Below are 18,552 nucleotides of genomic sequence, written 5' to 3'. Positions count from 1 at the left end.
CCCCCAGCGATGGGCTGGAGCTTGGGGACCATTATGGAGGTTTGGGGACCAACTCTGGAGGCTGCGCTTTGCAGCAAGGGGGCTGGCTGGCTGCAGAATCTGTGCTTTGAAAACCTAAACTGTGTAGAAAACAATTTATTTAATAATTTATTGTCACACACTTGTCAGTCACGCTGTGCCCTACACCTGCTGCAGGACACCCCCCCCCCACACACGCACACCCCCCGCCTCAGCCCGCGTGGCCCCGCCCCTTCCCCGTAGCCCCGCCCCCTCCGGGCCGCGCGGGAAGTGACAGGAGGGAGGGGAGGGAGGGGGTGCGCGAGGCGGAAGTGACGCGCGCGCGGCGTGCAGGCACGGCCGGGTGCTGGGGGGGGGCTCGGACAAGATGGCTGGCTCCACAGGTCGGTGAGGGGGGCGAGGCGCGGCCCGGGAGGCCTCACGGGCACCGGGGGGGCTCCTCCGCCGGGCGGGGAGGGAGGGAGGAAGGAGGGGCGAGATGGCGGCCGCGGGCCTGCTGACGGGGGAAAGGGGAAGCTGCGGCAGCGCCCGGCCTGGCTGCGCCTCTCCCCTCACACACTGCAGGCGGGAGAGGCCGGCCTGGCCCCAGGGGTCTGCCCGGGGTAGCAGTGGGGTGTGTAGGGGAGGAGGGGTGGCAGCAGCTTGCTAAAAACACCGGGGGAGAAAGGTTTGCGGCAGGGGTTCGGTGCTGGGTCGTGGTGTGGTCGTGTCCTGGGGGAAAGGCAGCTGGGTTGAGCGGTGGCTGCGGCGTGGTGGGGGTGAGGAGTGAGGGGAGTAGCGTGTTTTCTGTCACTGGGTCTGCCGTGTGGGCAAACGGAAGGGCAAAGAGCTGTAGGTCATAAGCTGGCAGCAGGAGAGAGTGAATCCCATGCAGGTAGCTGGTGTGGCATCTGTTCAGCAAAGGAAAAGACAACGAGCGCTGCTTCAGGTCCTGAATGGAGAGGTTTGAGAAGCACAGAGGTGCTGTCTCAGTTTTGTACCATGAGAGACTTAAAATAATAAGGCCTGTCCCCAGTACAAAATCGTGAAGGCTTCAGGGCCTCTTCCACTGTTTTTGTGTTTCTGAGGTTTTATGAGATGTAAACAGGACTGACAGAACTCAGCACATTGGAATGAATGTCTCAGTGCTTAGTCTGAGATGAACACTGGCCACATCCACTTACTTCTGTTCCCAGTCCCCTGGGTCATCAAGTGACTGAGACTATAACAAAACGGAAAAAACGTTTGTGAATGGAATTTGTCTTGGTACCTTACTGCTGATGCTGTGAGGAGAGCCTGTTTTATGGTAGGAGAGCCTTCTCCCCTTGCTAACGTGACTGGTGTGGGATTTACAGAGTGGAGTTTGGGAAGATAACAGTAAATTGGGCACAACTCTTGCTCACAACTGCGCAGTGAAAGAGCAGTCCAGAAAGGTCTGTTATTGCCTATGATCAGCTGAGTTAGCATGGATGATATATTAGAGAAAGGTTAGTATTTACTTGGCTATGGATTACGGCATTTTATTTTGTTAAAATACACTGGCATACTTCCTGGTGACTGAGCGTAAAAAAAAAATAATAAATTATACTGTACAGTAACTTCTAATGACTTTCGCTTGTGTCAGGTGTCAGACTTCCTGTACTGCACGGGAAGTCAAGCCTTAAAAAAGGCCATGTGTTTTGAGTGCTGCCATTTCCCATCTCAATCCATTGAGTCTGGCTCTTGTAGAAAATCGATTACTAAGAATTTGTCTATCAGAAAAGCTATTTCTTTTTCCTGCAGAGAATTAGACTACATAACAAACAATTTTTTAACAAAGCTCTCATAGTTTTACTGCTATAAAAGTTCATCAGTCTTTCAAAGTAGTGGTATTTTAAAAGATTCTATGCACACTTATTCAGTGCAGTTGTTTTCATCTTAGAAATATAGCCACACATTGAAAAAAAAAAAAGTGGGAAGTGTACAGAATTATACATGTATCTGCCCCAAAGAAACTAAATGTTAGTGGTACATGCAAGCACTGTTAAAGAAATTAAGTCATTTTATTAAATGAAGGAAGCAGACAATCATTAACAGAACTGCTGGGAAAACTTCGTCAGGGCTTCTAAAGCAAAATGCTTATTCCTGTGGGGAAAATGCTGTTGGCTCTTTATAGGTATATGCATAGATTGGGGGTGGGGTGGTTTTGTTCTTTCTACATAGTGGGCAGAAATGCTTTGAGACTTCATCCAGAAGAACTCTTACCTCGAAACTGCTTTAAACTCATTTTTGGAGGAGAGAAGGGAATGACTTGCTATAAAGATAAGAATTAACTCTACCTATGTGAGTTTTACCTGCTCTTGTTATGAAGTTCAACTTAATCCTTATTTATTTCAGAAAAATGAAAATTTTGGTTGCATGAAGTCCAGGAATGAAAGTCTAGCTTCAAGGATGTCAACAACAAAACTCTTTCCAAGGTCAACTGTCTCAGTTCTATTGCAGATATTCCTTTAATGAGATCACTAGTTCTTTGAACAATCATATTAAAAAAAAAAAAAAAGCCCATAAAAGCAAATAATTTAGTTTGAAAATAGCTGTTCTTCAGTGTGTGCTACAGAAACTGTCAGCATTCTATAGCTAGGGAATAAGTCTCACGTCTCACCTGCTTTTTAAAATGACCTATATTGACTAATTTTACATGCAGATATTTCACTTCCTGGAAACTGACATTAGTAAGATGCATTTTGATTATTCTTCTAATATTCCAACTCCTCCTGCTTGCAGCTGAATGTAGGCTGTATGGGTACTGATGGAGATCTGGGGAAAAACAAATCATATTTTTAAAGAAGTGAACAGCTATTGTTGATACAGTTTGCCAGTTTCACATGTGTTAGCTGGAGACTCATTTTATGATGTTTCTGAAAATGTAGAGCACAAGATGTGATTAAACATAGTTCCAGATTAAAAGACATAATTTATCAAAGCATTTAAAACCTCCTATGTAACTTGAGAAAAAGCAACTGAAAAAGAACATCATTTAAAGGAATTAATTCAGGAATTAATTACATTTCTGCATTTTGAGATGAAATCAACACTGCAGTGTCTAATACTGTTCTCTGTCTAGGGGTTGCTAAAGGCTTTCATCTCCTGCCTCTTCAACTGAGAACTTCAATAGAAAAAGGCTAAGTTAGTTAAAATTCACTTTGGTTTGCTGGAATTGCACTCAGGTTTAAAAAAAATAAACACACACAAGAAACAACGCAGCTGATCTATGGTCAGAAATTGTAAATAAGATTCCCAGTTTCCTTCTAATATGTAGTCACAAGCAACCTCTTTTGAAAGTGTGTTTAATGGCTTTCAAAGGAGTACAGCTACATCCCAAATAAATATTAATAGAACTATTAAGGTTGGAAAAAGCCTTCCAAGATCATCTGGCCCAACCATGCCCCTACTACCAATGTCACCCACTAAACCATGTCCCTAAGCACCACATCCAACCATTCCTTGAACACCCCCAGGGATGGTGACTCCACCACCTCCCTGGGCAACCCGTCTCAATGTCTGACTGCTCTTTCTGAGAAGAAATGTCTCCTCATGTCCAACCTGAACCTCCCCTGGCAAAGGGGTTTTTGTTTCTGCAAAATCCACACTTTTCCAAATACTCCAGATGAGTCGACTACTTTGTGTGACTTGTGTTGCCCACCTGAAGATCGCTTTCTCTTTAAATTTACATATGATTGATTCTTTGAATAGAAGTGGCACAGTGCTCAATGTCAGTGCCTTGTTTTCTTAGGTTTGGTGTTTACCTCTCTTTGTAAACATCTAGAGGTGGTGAAAGCAGTTCTAAGTGTGTATGGCTGCAGCTGTTACGAAGCTGATATTAAAAATGACAGCCTGGGAAGGTCTTCAGGGCCATTTAGTCTGATTCCCTGAGCTGTGGAGCAAGAACTGACAGCATCTTTTCTGGTGATTTGATAGTGGTTTTTTTTATTAATATTATTTTTTGTTTGTAAAGCTTTTTTTTTTTCCCCTTAAAAACCTCCACTGAAGAAAATTTTGTAGTGTGAGACAAGATCTCGTACTACTTTCCCTTCGATGTCTTACATCGCTTCTTCATTCAAGATCAGCCTGATGTCTGTTCTGTGCTTAGCGGGATAGAGATTGGTGGATTACCATACCTCGTTTGGAGACTCCTAGGTTTTAAGAGCCCTTCAAAGGAATAATGAAGGAATTTATTCATAAGTGGGATGGAGAAGTAATATTTTCAAGGCTAGTTTTGCATATAAATGCATATATATGGTCTTCCTTCTATGTTTTTCCTTTGAGGATATCTTGCTTCTCTCCCATTCTCTGTTATGCCCAGTGACAATGTTAATCACTTCCCGGAATCCATTCAAGGAGTGAATTGAAAAGCTGTTTAGAATTTTAACAGTCCTGTAAGGTTTTTTCTTTGCGTTTATAATTTTAGCTCTGTAAGCACAGACTTGAAGCTGTAAGTAATCAGGGAAAACAAAAGAAGTAGAATACTGTACTCTGTGAGGCAGCCCTCGGTGGGGGGTATTTTTCCATCCTGTCCTATGCACGAGGAATTGTAACTGGGATTGTTCTGCCTACTTAAAACATCATGGCAAGCCACAAATAATTTAGATGTGCTTTAGCTGGGTTGAAAACAATCTTGCTTATAAATTACTTTTAAACTATATATAGACCATTTTTCTGACTGTGTGGCATATATAGGCAAGATACTCTTTCTTCTCAGCTTGGCCTGTAACATTTTCCTGTCTTTGTTGCTGGTATTTTACAGCTCTGTCTTACAGAGCTCCAACTTATATTGTTGTGCCACAATATGTAATGGTATGCTCCCAGGCTAAATGCCTTATTTAGAGGTTTACAAAGCAGGCCACTTACAGAACAATTTGTTTGAAATTCAGGGATGATATCAGGTACAGTATGGAAGCTCATTGAGTAAACTATTCTATACAGTCCTGGAAAATACTAGGCTGCATGAAGATGCAGCACACACGATTTCAGGAAGATCTGCCTTTCAGTATTTGGAGGCAGGTTGTCCATGTTATAAATCCCAGCACAAATGAGAAAGCTTCTCCTGTGTGAGATTTAGATTGCCAAATCTTATGAGTAGTTAGTGGAGCTGAGTTCCAAATACACATTCATTACTTCGCACATCTTGCCTTAAGGAAGATTTTGTCCAAAAGCAGTGTAAGTACACACTGTGAAACTTCAGCCTCATTTTGTTGACAGTCTTCCTCCTCTCTCTCCAGCTACTCTTGAATGCTTTTTTCTAGACAACAGCTTGCTCTTCATCCTGACCAAAACTTTATCTCAGGCCACAGATCAGCTTCAGCTGCTCGTGTCACTCAGGTTTTGTAGCCTTGCTGTCTCAAGTAGCTTGTGGGAGCCTCAGCACGGGATGTGTAAAGACCAGAAGATGCTGTTGAGAAAGCATTCAAAATAGTCTGGATTTAAGCTGCATTCAGAAGGGTTTTGCTGTATGCTGCTATGTTTGGCATTTGGAATGCACTAATGAGATGTAATGCAAGCAATATTTTTGAATAAAATCAGTACAAAAAACTAAGAATGTGAAGCTGTCAGGCTGGTTCTGAATAAGATGAGCTGCTGCTTTACAGCCTTTGCAAATGTGTATGGTGCCTCAAGTACATGGCTGTTAATCAGTTGTAGTGAACATTTGGAAACAAACGGAACCTGCAGTAGAAACTTAAAACTTTGGAGCTCTGCATTAATCCTTTATTTCAGCAGGGTCAGTAGCTTTAACTAGACGGAAAAAAAGTCAGGAAAATAGCTTCTAACATACAGACAGACTCAGGATACCCTTCTTAGAATATATGTTGCATTACACATCTAAACTACATGAAGGAAAAAAAAAAATCACCTCCTTTCATTGCATTTGTGGCTGTTCATAACTGATGAGTTAAGTAAACTTGAAATTCACTTGAGTAAATTAAAACATTTTTCACAGTTCATGGCAAAATAGTGTGCTTTATTCAGGATACCAGCATAGCCTTAGTGAAGTGCCCAGTTTTATTTGTATCACTTCGAACTTTTTGAAGGAAAAAAGTGTATGCTTTTTGAAGTGGAGTATGTGGTCATGTAAAGATCAAATGATTTTAACCTTTGAAACGTGGTTTATGGGAAATGGCAGACTGAAACGTGACTATCACAAAAATAACACAGGGAAATAATTTGATGACAGTTCTTGCTACTAAATATGTGGTGAATGGTTTTTGCCGATTGTGTCCTTAAGTGTTTGCTTAGGTGAACAACTGAAAAAATAACCCTGGCTCAGACTGTCACACAGATAAAAGATCTTTGTTTTGGGCTGTGGGTGGGTGCTGAGTCATGTCGTGAGGACCTTAGAAAAAGTGTTTGCTAATCAATGACTTGTAACCCGTTTTAGACAGCTTTACAGCTTTGCTAAACTAAATCCTTGATGCCACTCTTGTTATCTGGGTCACACATTGTGTTCTTGCTATTAAAGCAGACCCTGTGAAAGTCATTTAATGGGAAGAGGTTTTGGCCTCTGCTGGGTTCCTCTACTCTCCTGCTTCTGACCCTTTATCTGTAACTTTTTAAATGTCATGTTACCCTTAAAAGATAGCTTTAGAAGTATGTGTTTGAAATCCTTTTTCCTCTCTGCCATCATAATATTGGTTTTAAAATGAAAGCTTCAAAAATTGAGCCTATTTGCCATTATACCTTTCTTTTAGCCTTTTGTGTCTTTATATAGCTTTGGTTTTAAGAGTGGGGTTATTTCGTACTAAACATTTTTTGTGTGTGTTTCCGAGGAGATAAATTGGAAAGATTTCTTTGATAAAATAGTCATCCCTTAGGCTAATTAAGTAAGAATTAATATTGCTGGTGTATTTTGAAGTGACAGGTGTAGTTCCTAAACGCTCTTTCCTGTCTTCCTGCCTTACATTGTTTTTTACAAAATGACAATAGCAATAAAAATCTCAATTTGATAAGCATCACAATGTCTCATTTTTCATAATCTACCATATCATATCCTGAAACACATGCGAAGATCATTGAATCATTTAGTATCTCATCTGTGTTTCCTTCAGTAGTTGCCTACAAAGCGTTAAATTTTAAATCATAACCAGCCTCTGCATTTCCACCTTTCACCAAAACAAGCCTGGATTGTAGCCAGGGATGAGCTCCTTCTGTGAGTTAATTGTTGCATTCCTGTGTGTTTTTCTTTATGGCTAGGCACAAGCAGACGTGTGGTGTCTGATGGAACGAAGCTCTCAGTTAGCAGTGGTCTTGCTTATAACAGAAAGCTTGCATTTAGATTCTAAATTGATCGTTTATACCACTATTACCAATGCACATTTGTAAAATTAATGAGTTTTAAGCAACTTATGCTAGTTTCCATTTAGAACTTCAATATAGTTTAGCATTCTATTGTTGTGATAACTTTTTTTGGATGAGGTATTTTAATTACTTAAAATCTGTTTTGAGAGCTACTCAAGGTTGTGTTTTACTATTATTTTTACACCAAGAGCACATTTGTGCCATGTTTTGTAGTCTAATAACATATATCTGTGGTGGAGTAAGTCTCTCCATTGCAGTATATATGTGAGCACCATTAGTAATTCCATTCCAGCAACTGTATCTTTGCATTTTCATACTAATATGATCACCTTAAATAGACTGAAACAAACTCTTCCATCTTTGCTAACAAATTTGAGTCTCCTTGGAGTTTCTCTTGGATCCGGATGACATTCAGCTTTAGGACACATTTGTTGCCGCATAAAAAATCAGGAGATTGAAGAGCGCATTTTGAGGTTGGACTGCAGGAGATGGGGAACAGAGGTTTTCAGTGGGGAGTGAACCTTATTAAGGAGAAATGGTGAAAAATGGAAAAACTTACTGGGATTTGTAAGAAATGGCTTCTCCCCAGATACTGGTCAGAGGGTGAAGTTGCTCTGACAAATCAGGTAGTTAATGGCAGCCTTGTCTCCCTCTGTCTGTTGCCCTTCTGAGAAAGGTGAATAAGAGCAGAGGGGTAGCTGTGGGGAGCAGAGGAGGAGAGAGGAACAGACATCATAGTATATTTTCCTGGAGGACGCTGACCATCACAAGAAGGCTGCCTTGAGTAAATAACCTGATGAATTATTGAATGGAATAGGCAGAACTCAAAATTATTAGGGGCAGTTAGTTTGCTTCCTTCTGGTTACCTAAGAGGTAGGAAGAGAGGAAAGTAGGGAGGGTTTCTGAGGTGAAGATGCCTTGATAATGGAGCTATTTGTTCTGCTAGTGATTTCTCACACTTAAAGCCATAAATATTAAAACCTAAAGTTGCACTGGATTTTGTTGTTTATTTATGCATTTGTAACGTTTACTGTGCTGGAGAAGTCAAGTTCAAGGTCTCATCATTCTTACTGTGAAACCAGCAGCAACTGAAACGCATTGACTAAACTGATGCTGCTTTTGCAGCTCTGATCTACTGAGATCTCTTACTCCACCATAAAAATTTGTGGTTTAAGCTGTTATAACGTGTATTTGTTAATCAAATATGTTTATGACGTCCCAAGTACTAGTGCCCATAGAAGTAAGACTTAATTTCTTCCCTTCTGTTCCCCAGCACTAAATAAACTTTAATATTGTTCATATTTTAAAAGTTTATGATTTTCATGTCTAAACCCAACTTTTTTTTGTAATGAAATTAAGTTTGGGCCCAGTAAGGCAAACTGGTATTACCGCCTCTCCTTTCTTGTGAGGCTGTCCATCACTGTTCTTGGTGTATGGTGTGTTCTGGATTTTGTGAGTGTAGCTGGGAAAATGTGTATGAAAGTAAATAATATGAATAAATGAATGTAAATAATATAACAAGTAAAATAGAGAATTGGATACCACCAAATGTGAGGTGGGCTCAGCCTTGAAAGTGTGAGCTGATACCCAGAAGCCCATACTTCTGTTTGCAGCCTTTCCTCCCTTAGCAGTCTGCCTGCCCCTAAACGTGCAAGTATGAAGTAAGTTCTGTTTTTCTTTGAAGACCTGTTTTACTTTATTTTGCAGCTGAAAAGTTTTGCTGAATGTAAATTTTAACACAGCGCAGCTGGAATAACCGCTAGATAACTAACCAACCAAAAAAGGCCAACATGCATATACCATTTAGAAATTATCGCTTTCAGTGTTTATTATTAGCAGATAACTAACAGTGTCTTAATGTTATGAGTATGCATAATGAAACTGGAAGTGAAAAAATCTGCTTCTGTGCATCTATGTTTTTTCTTTAGTGAAGTTACTGTTTTTTCTAAACACTAGTGTTTGTGCCCTGCCCTCAAGATATAAATACCTCCACACCTCTCTAGACCTTTTCCTCTCACCCAAGATATACATGCTTTGTTATAATGAATGAGGCTTCTGCCGTATGAACATGGTTTCTCATTAGCTGCCTTTTTAATATAAACTGTGTATAGAATATTTATGGCTGTAGCTAGATTTGAATATAAAGGAAATTCCTCTGCAGCTGAACTTTAGTTCTGAACTATCAACATCTAAGGCATCAACACTGTAAAATTTCACATAAGTAAATACATAAATAGTGTAGCTAATGTAATTCTGAAAATAAATAGATAGCTTTAACCAAAAGATTTTGAGGTGAAGGCTTATAGCTTTCACACTAATGTGACCATGTATTGGCTCCTGCTGTGAAGTTTTGTATGGCAAATGAAGCCTCTACATTAGGAGGAAAACCAAAGCAACTGATGATATGGATGCTTTAATGTCTTTGTTAAAAACAAACAAAAACACAAAACCAAGCAACTTCAGTGTAGTTTCTAGAATTGTATCTCCTCATTGAAGTCTTCTATGTTTTTTCAAATTCTCAATTTTTTTCAGATTTTAGTTCCAGTAAAATGCAAAAAAAAAAAAAAAAAAAAAAAAAAAAAAGTTAACTGGTCACAAAGTTCCTATCTAGTCATAGTCAAGTGTATCATGATATTTTTGTCCATCTAATTTGTCCTGTAAAGAAGCTGTAATAGTCCATTCAGTACACGTCAGCTATGCCGGGTACAGACAATTTCTGTAAATAATGCTTGTGAGACGGCAGTTTTCTCATCTTTAGGATTATAGCAAAAGTGGCTCTGAATTATGAAAAGCATTGAACACAAAATAAATGCTCATTTATGCTGCACGTCAGCTAGTGTACATCTGCTTACTTGAGCTGTGCAAACTTACCTGCTACACGTCTCTTTTCGTATTAATTCCTAAAGTTAGTAGTCTTTTTTTTTTTGTTCGTTTTATCCGGGATGAAGAGTTACAATTTATACGGAAGTGGATTTTTATCTGATTACATCAGGCTTGTTTTTCTTAGTCTGCATGTTTCTAGAAGTTTTCCACAGGTAAGCTCAAATGGGTTAGTCTTCATGCGTCTGCAGATCTAAATGGCCGTTTACAGCCTTTCTAATAGCAGCTAGTAATGACTAGTCACTGATAAAGTAATCTATTAAAGTGCATTTTTAGATGCTAGCACAGTGGAGAAGCAGCAGTCAGGATCCCTGTTGTTTTTTAGGGGTTGCCTGTGATGAATCTTGGATGCACGAAGTACTTGTGTTTTTGTCATCTTTATTGTGTGACTTTTGATAAGTCCTTTTGTTATTCCATCACTATTGATAGGAAGGCATCTACTTGCTTATATATGACAAAATCAGTGATGACTGGAATCTTCTGGAGGAATATATTATACTGGTACTATATGGATGTTTCATCCATACGTGCTGGAATCACTCACTACCTTATTCACTACCCTCATCAGTGCGTATCATCCATGTGTTGTTACTAAATTTAAGATAATATAATACTTTTTCTGATTAAAACTAAAAATTGTTAATGCAGTGTCGTGGTTTAACCCGACCGGCAGCTAAACACCACGCAGCCGTTCGCTCACCCTCCCCCCTCCCTCTCTGGGACGGGGGAGAGAAATGGAAAGTGAAGCCCGTGAGTTGAGATAAAGACAGTTTAATAAGACAGGAAAAAAAAAAAAATAAAATAACAAAAATAATAATAACAATAATAATAATGATGATACAATGGGGATAATACGAAAGTAATAATAGTATGTACAAACAAGTGATGCACAACGCAATTGCTCACCACCCGCTGACCGATGCCCAGCCTAACCCCGAGCAGTCCGGCCCCCTCCCCCCGGCTAGCCACCCCTATATATTGTTTAGCATGACGTCAGATGGTATGGAATACCCCTTTGGCTAGTTTGGGTCACCTGTCCTGGGTCTGTCCCCTCCCAGCTCTTACTGCACCCCCCCAGCCTGCCCGTTGGCAGGACAGAGCAAAGGCTGAGATGTCCTTGGCTTAGTATAAGCACTGCTCTGCAACAATTAAAGCATCGGGGTGTTATCAGCACTCTTCTCATTCTAAGCCAAAACACAGCATTCCACCAGCTACTAGGAAGAAAATTAATTCTGTGCTAACTGAAACCAGGACATGCAGAAAAGTCTTGTTTGAATTCCATTGCTTTGGGACATACTAGCTGAAGGAAAATAGGGAAAAATAAAATATGGTAAATGTAGCTTTATGAACAGTATAGGTATGCAGGATTCTGAATCTGAAGCATTTCAAAACTTAGTTGGAAGGCAGTTCAAAGAAGTGGGATGTACCCATGATTCTAAAAAGAAGCAGACATTTAATTGAACAAAAATAACAAGACATCAAACTCAATTAATGAAATTATTTTTCTCCTTTCAGCTCGTTATATCATTGTGTTGGTTCATAGATTGAGTTCCACAGCAGCAGCTGGGGGCTTTCTTCGGTCCTGGAGAAAATGTGCTACTTTTCATTGAGAAAATTTTCATTGTAGTAACTGCTGCATTCCTCCGCTCATGATAGCGATGGAGTTCTTCTGTCCACAGAACTCCCGTGTCCAACTCCACTCATGTGCATATTATTAGAAATACTTCTGTTTTTTTGGAGCCAGGTTACTGTGATCAACTTGAGATAATAATTACTAAGTAATTACAGTAAGCCTGGTAATACTTTTTGATATTAGGTTCCTAATAGTAAGACAGCCACTCTGTGTATACATGGAATATTTTACTGGGCAAAAGTGCGTGATGTGAGCGGGATAACTGGCAAACAAAAACCTAGATCGTGTTTTTTAAAAAGAGCTTTTTCAGAGAAGAGTACATCTTACAGAAATACATTTGCACAAGACTGTCTTTTGCAGCCCAAATGGGATATTAGTATTTGACACACACACAGCCCTCTTTCCCTCTTTCCCTCTTTTTTTTTTTTTTTTTTGTTTTTACATCATCCATTGCGGGACCTACTTAAGGCTATGGTTATTGTATATTCTGTTTATATATATATTTTAATTTTGTTGGTAGGGTGTATTTCAGCTTCTATCTTTATTTTCTCCAGAGCAAGACTCCTTATGAATTGCTCAGGCTAAAAGGCACCTGTAATTTTCTGTGTGTTTCTCTTCTGAATTTATTTCTTCTCCATACACCAGGAGAAATTATATTATTGCTCAGAATTTGCAAAGCTGACATCTTTCCCCTCTTTCTTGTCATCAAAAAATACTTATTTTTCTGCCAGCCTGAATCTGTTAAATGGAATTTGAGAGTTTTTCTTTTTTATTTTCTTTTTTTTTTTGTTGTTTTTTTTTGTTACCAAGCTGTATGTATTTTGCAGTTTTTGTTAGCTGGAAGTCATCGTGCATAAACTAATCCATACATTCAAAGTGGTGCAGGATTTAATGCTGCAGGATTTTCCTGACGGAGCTATCTCAGAAAGAATAACACCGCTGACAGTATCCTGGCTGTGTTAATGTGTAATGCCCTGATACAGCTCGTTCCTGGGTCAGCATAAAGGTTTGTTTGTGTAGCTGCTCGGTGCATGTGCTGTCGGTGCGGGGTGTGCTGCTATGGCTGTGGTAAGAGGCTCCTAGTATGGATCTGGCTGCAAGGTGTTATTGAAGCCAAGAGCTGAGGAGGGTTTTAAGGAAAACTGCTGATACAGATATTGTGATACACACTTGTAAAAATAGTTTTGGGTACAACATAAACCCTCACGCTTAAGGCTTTGAGTCAATCTGTGAAAAATTAGGATTATGCCCTTTTTTAAGCTTCAGGGAGAAGAGATGTAGATCATTGAACTCCTGCCTGGTACATGGCTGTTCTTAGGAATCAATTCATGTGCAAGGAATTGGGACTACTGAGTGTAATGGAATATTTTGTATTCATTTTTTTGTATCACTTTTGTTGCTGTAGTCTGGGCTCTCCAAATTACTTCTGTTTGGTCTGGAATAGCACCAATGCATAATTTACATTCAGCTGCAGACTGATACAGGTAATAGCTGCACAGTGAGATCAAGAAAATACTCGTTCTTGCATTGCTTAATTTCATGAATATTAAAATTGAAATTACACAAACAGGTAAACACCTGTTGACGTATTCCATACTTTCTGATATTAAACCAAGCTGTTGAAGTAAACCAGCTTTAATTCATTTTAAAGCAATGGATGCACGTACCTGTATTGGCAGTTAGATCAGTGTAGGCCACTTAAGTTTAATCAGATTTATATGACCAGAGAAGGAGTCTGACAGTGTGAGTTCTTCAAAAATGTGGCTTAGTGTAGCCAGTCTGCTCTGTCAAATTTGATGTAAGTGCAACCGTGTGTCTTCTTGGTGCTGATTAAATCTGTACCAGCAGGTGATCCGGTGCTACCAGCTGTGGACCTGTGTCTTGGCACACTAACCAAGAACAGGTTGCTCCAGAAAATGTCTCAGCCAGTTCTCCTGTATTGTTGCAGAAAAAGTTACCGGTCCTGTTAGAGAATACTGATGAATCCTTTCTTATTTTCCTGATTTTTAAATGATTAAGCTTCTGTTAAATTGAAAATGATTGGTATATATGAGCATGAGCCTTCTAAGTGCAGCATTTACTTCAGCTGTGTGGAAAACTTGGTACATGCTGTCTAACAGTAGCGGTCCCATCAGCAGGAGGAACTGGGAACAGCAATTCCTGGCTGTCCCATGCTGGTGGAAAGCTAGTGGCATCTCTCTCTCTCCAGTTGCTGCTCCTTATTCCAGGAGAGGCACTGGGGAGCTGCTAGCTGAAGAACAAGGGCAGCTGCTGTTGCTGAGGAGCTGCACAGTTGGCAGACTTGAGCAGAGGATGTTTTGTTGCCCAGATTCTGGAAATGAAATACTGATCCTTACTCTGTTTCCTTCAAGGAGTACTTCAAAGTCCTTAACAAATATTTGATGATCTGTTTTGTCTGGATTAGAGACAAAACTGTATGTTGCGTATGCACTATTAATATATAATGCAGATTGTGCCCTATGTGAAATAGTGAGAAAAGAATTCTTTTCCTATATATTAGGTGCAAGCTTAATAGCAGAAAGATCCAGGCCATCATTACTTAATTTTCTAAATAGAAGTTCTTGCTGTTGTTTTACTGGAAAGAGGGTTCAATGTCACATGTATATCCTGTTCTTCCAGCTACGTAGATTTATTTTAAGTAATATAGCCTGTGTGGGTGCATGAGTGTACTACAAATGGAAGTAGCATTTAATTCCAATTCAGTTTGCTTGTAGTTCCTAAGACTGTCATTATAAAGGTAAGGTGGTTGGTGGTGCCTTTTTTTTAATCCATTGTGTTCATTTTTAGAGTATTCTGGCTCACTTTTAAGAAATCTATCAACAGCGATTTTCTAATAAAATACTGAGTAGTGATGTCAGTAGAAATTTGCACCACAGGGGGACAAACCACTAATCATATATGAAAGGAAGAAAAAAAAAGCAGTTTAGTGGCTTTTTTTTTTTTTTTTTTTTGCAAGCCAGGAATAGTGACCTGTTAATCTGTTGTTGTAAAAAGCTCTGGTAGACGTCCATAATGAAGCTGTGCACAGGGTGTCTCTGTGGAAATATGGGGAAGGGGTTATTTTTTGAATCTTAAATACAAGGTAGCATGAGGTGGAAGATTTTGTGCGTATATGATGAATGTGTAAATAAAGGACTAAAATAAGTCCGCAAAATTGAATGAAGTGTCTTAAATATGGGAATGTTCTTATGAAATAGTGGCTTCATTTTACACAATGATTTATACAGTCCTTCCTGGTATCTCCAACCCAAATGTTGTAGGACTGCATAACTTTCTGAAAGGGAATGTGTTCGAGTGACTCCTTGGTCCAGTTTTAGTTAAGAATTTGTAATGTGTTTTTTTGGGAGGGGTGTTAATGGTTTTGAATCTCAGTAGGTGTGTGGTTGTGTAAAAGTAGGTATTTTGACTCTTATTTTTAATCCAGAGCGATGTTTTGCTACCTAGCTCTAGCACCGAGAGGAATGTTAGTGTGGGGAGCCTGGTCCTTGCTGTTCAGATCCTTTCATCTTTTTTTCAGAGCGGATCTGAATTATTTACTGGAAGTAAAAAAAAAAAAATAAATTCTGGGAGTTTTCCCAAGTCCTTCACTGCTCCCTGTGGGTAGTGAGGGGAACTGGTGAGCACAGACAACGTAGTGGAAAAAATCGTGATGGCCATGGGACAGTTAGTCATAGCGGGTTGTTATTTTCTAGTAACTGTCGTCTCCCAGAAATATTGGTCTGTTGAGTGCAATTTTATGCTACAGCTGAGCCAGTCCAGTGGCTTTTTGCACCAAAAGTTCCCTCATCTCCACAGCCAGGGTTTTGCAGAGGCAGGCACTGGAAGACGCAGCAGGCAGCGTTGGCCTCTGTTGATCCTGCTTCTGGAGTCAATTCAGTTGAGTACCTGGGTGGATGTGATTTTACTTCAAGGAGGAAGAGCTTTTTGCTAAATGAGGCTGCTGGTCGGGCTGATCGAGGAGCCCAGATAGCTCAGGAGCACCTGAGGTTGGGGTGAGCGCTGATAGCAAGTGCTTGGAAATAAACCCAGGGCCTGTCTGCCACCTTCTGCTACGTGCTGCTGCAGGAGGCGAGCCATAAAGCACGTGTTTGGCAGTCAGAGCAAGGCTTCTGAGGAGAACTGCTTTTAAACCACTGGAGAGGTGTGGGATGATGATCGGATGCTGAAGTATGTGGTTGTGTCTGGGGGAAAGAGGAGTGGGGCACAGGGCTTGGGTTTGGGAGGCTCTGTGTGCCCATCACAAACTCTTTAGCTGTGTGCTGCAAAGCATAAGTCTAGTATAAGTTTACCCTGCTGCTTGTTTTTATTATATTTTTTTAAAAGGTTAGCATAAACCTTTTACTGGCAGACTGCAGTCCAGAGCATATAGGAATCAGCCGCAAAATAAAACCTTTGTACCCTATTTAACGTAACAGAAGTGTGATTGTCTGTGCTCATACCTAGTCTGAATTAGATACGTAGATGCACAGATCTAATGTTAGTAAGTCAGGATGGGCCAGAGGAATGAACAGATGCATTTCAATGAAGCTTGTCTAAAAGGATCTATGCTGAAGTATAAATGATCTGCTCCGTGATCCCTGTTGTGTTAGTACTTTCAGGTAATTGTATGTGAACTCTGTGAAAATAAGTTTACAGAGTAGTTGAACTTGCTTAAAATGTTGTTTTACATCTTGAGTTTTTGCTGCCGTGGCCTCACACATGCTGGTACTTGTCTGAGCTCTCTGTGAGCTGGGTCATTTTGTCAAGCTGTCAGGAGCTGAACCGAAACGTGGAATTTTCTGCTCGGTTAGCAAGCTGACGTAGCTCCTAATGGGTTTAGGTGAGTGGTACTAGCAAAGACAGAAGGAAGGTGAGGCCATACATGAGTGACTTAATTTCCTTACACTGTCCTGATGCTGTACTCGTAATGACTTCTCCTGGGCATTTGGAGAACTTGGATATTTGTTGCTGTCATTTTTAGGAGACTCTCCCTGGTCTGTGCTTAGAAAAAAGTTATGCAAAATAAGCTATTTGGGTAGCTGCTGAAGGATATGTTTGTCTATACTGGTCCATATTTGTACATATTGACTAAATGAACATATTGTATACTTTTGGTCTTAATTTTTTGGATAGGCCACTTGGAATACAGACTAAGATTAGTGTCAAACCTGAAATCTCAGCAACTAAATAACTGTTGTGCAAAAGAGTTGTCTTTGCTCCCCCTGTCCTTTTCAGACTAATGTAGAATGTATTCCTTACTAAGAACTTTGTCTGTACCTAGTCTCAAAAGTTTTATTTCTGTGGAGGACCTGGTTTCTTCCAGTACAAAACAAGCTCTCTATTGAAAAACAAAACAACAACAACAACAAAAAAAAACACAATAGCATTGGAAGCACTATAGCTAAAAGTATCTATTAGAAGATATATAAGAAAAAAAAAGTTATGAATCATTATTGAAAGAAGGTTGAAGATTTATTGTACTATTGCTACTACATACTGTGTGTTTGAAAATAAAAGCATGCCATGACTGCAAGCACAAGTGTTAATTAGCTTAGTTCAGTACATGAGTGCTGAAATATCATTTTAGCTTCAGTGATGTAAAGCAATTAAACTTCTACTTGTTTAATATCTAGCAATATCTGTCAGTCCTCAAGTATAATCATCAAAATCCAGTAATTATAGTGCCATAAGTGAATATTACTTGGCTGTCTTTAGAGGCAGTACATCTTCATATTCTGTTGTGAATATGTCATTATCTCTCTCTCTAACAACTTAATCAGTGTTTCTGTGCTTCTTATTTTTTAATCTGTTAAGTTGGAATAATCACCAGATTAAATGAGACTTGATTTCTAGTTTGTTTTCAGATATTGAAGTCTGCTTCATTGATTTGTTTTTTAATCAAATAAAGTGACTTTTTTCAGTCCTTTTCTTACAGTTTACATTTCTTAATATAATCTGTGTTAAATATTGCATTCTTTAATTATTTTTATAGGGAATTTGCAGTATTGATTTAATTTGTATTCTACTTGAGTAGAACATGACAATGAATTGATTTTGAAATGTATTGGCTCTAAATAGTACCGTACTTGGGGAAGAGGAGTATCTGAATTGAGAGACCTCTGTTTAGTTTGATGGTTTATTTTCTCTGATAATTTGTATTGATATCAATTGAGTAGGAACGAGCTTTCAGAGAAGTGGCTACTTGCTTCAAAACAGTTTGCTAAATAAATTTAGACAGGGAGTGTTTTGTTAAACTTTGAAAATACATTCAAGAATTGCTAATGCATACTATATAAAAGCAGTGAAATTGTTTAGCTTCTTCTAAATGTGACCAGTATTAATTTCATTCTTTCATTTTTTCTCCAGTTAAAGTACCTCGTAATTTTCGCTTGTTGGAAGAACTTGAAGAAGGGCAGAAAGGAGTAGGTGATGGTACAGTAAGCTGGGGCCTTGAAGATGATGAAGATATGACACTCACCAGATGGACAGGAATGATTATTGGGCCACCAAGGGTAAGTGTACCAAAGTAAAACATGGTAGGCAATACAAAATGAGGAGAAAAGAAGTTACTTTGCTACAATGTAAAGGAATTAGTTAAAATTTACTGTAGTATGTGTAAAATTCACTCTAGTATGTGTTTCTGCAAATCTCTAAGCCAGTTCTGATGTGAAATTTACAGATGACTGAGTATATTCCTCACTAATATTTCCATC

General features: G+C 39.4%; 1 protein-coding gene across 1 annotated transcript in view; it reads left to right on the top strand.

Annotated features, from left to right (window-relative positions):
- The first annotated feature begins 312 nt into the window (after window positions 1–312).
- The window catches only part of UBE2V2 (ubiquitin conjugating enzyme E2 V2), a 29,373-nt gene continuing 11,133 nt past the window's right edge, over window positions 313–18,552 (top strand). Inside the window, exons 1-2 of the mRNA XM_084306662.1 lie at window positions 313–401; window positions 18,206–18,351. Of these exons, the coding sequence (XP_084162788.1) occupies window positions 386–401; window positions 18,206–18,351 (162 nt within the window). The 5' untranslated portion in view covers window positions 313–385. The remainder of the gene's footprint in view (window positions 402–18,205; window positions 18,352–18,552) is intronic.

This window comes from Netta rufina (assembly GCF_964035555.1).
Source record: "Netta rufina genome assembly, chromosome: 2".
Taxonomy (NCBI): Eukaryota; Metazoa; Chordata; class Aves; order Anseriformes; family Anatidae; genus Netta; species Netta rufina.
Note: the sequence above shows the minus strand (reverse complement) of the source record. Positions and strands in the feature narration are given on the sequence as shown.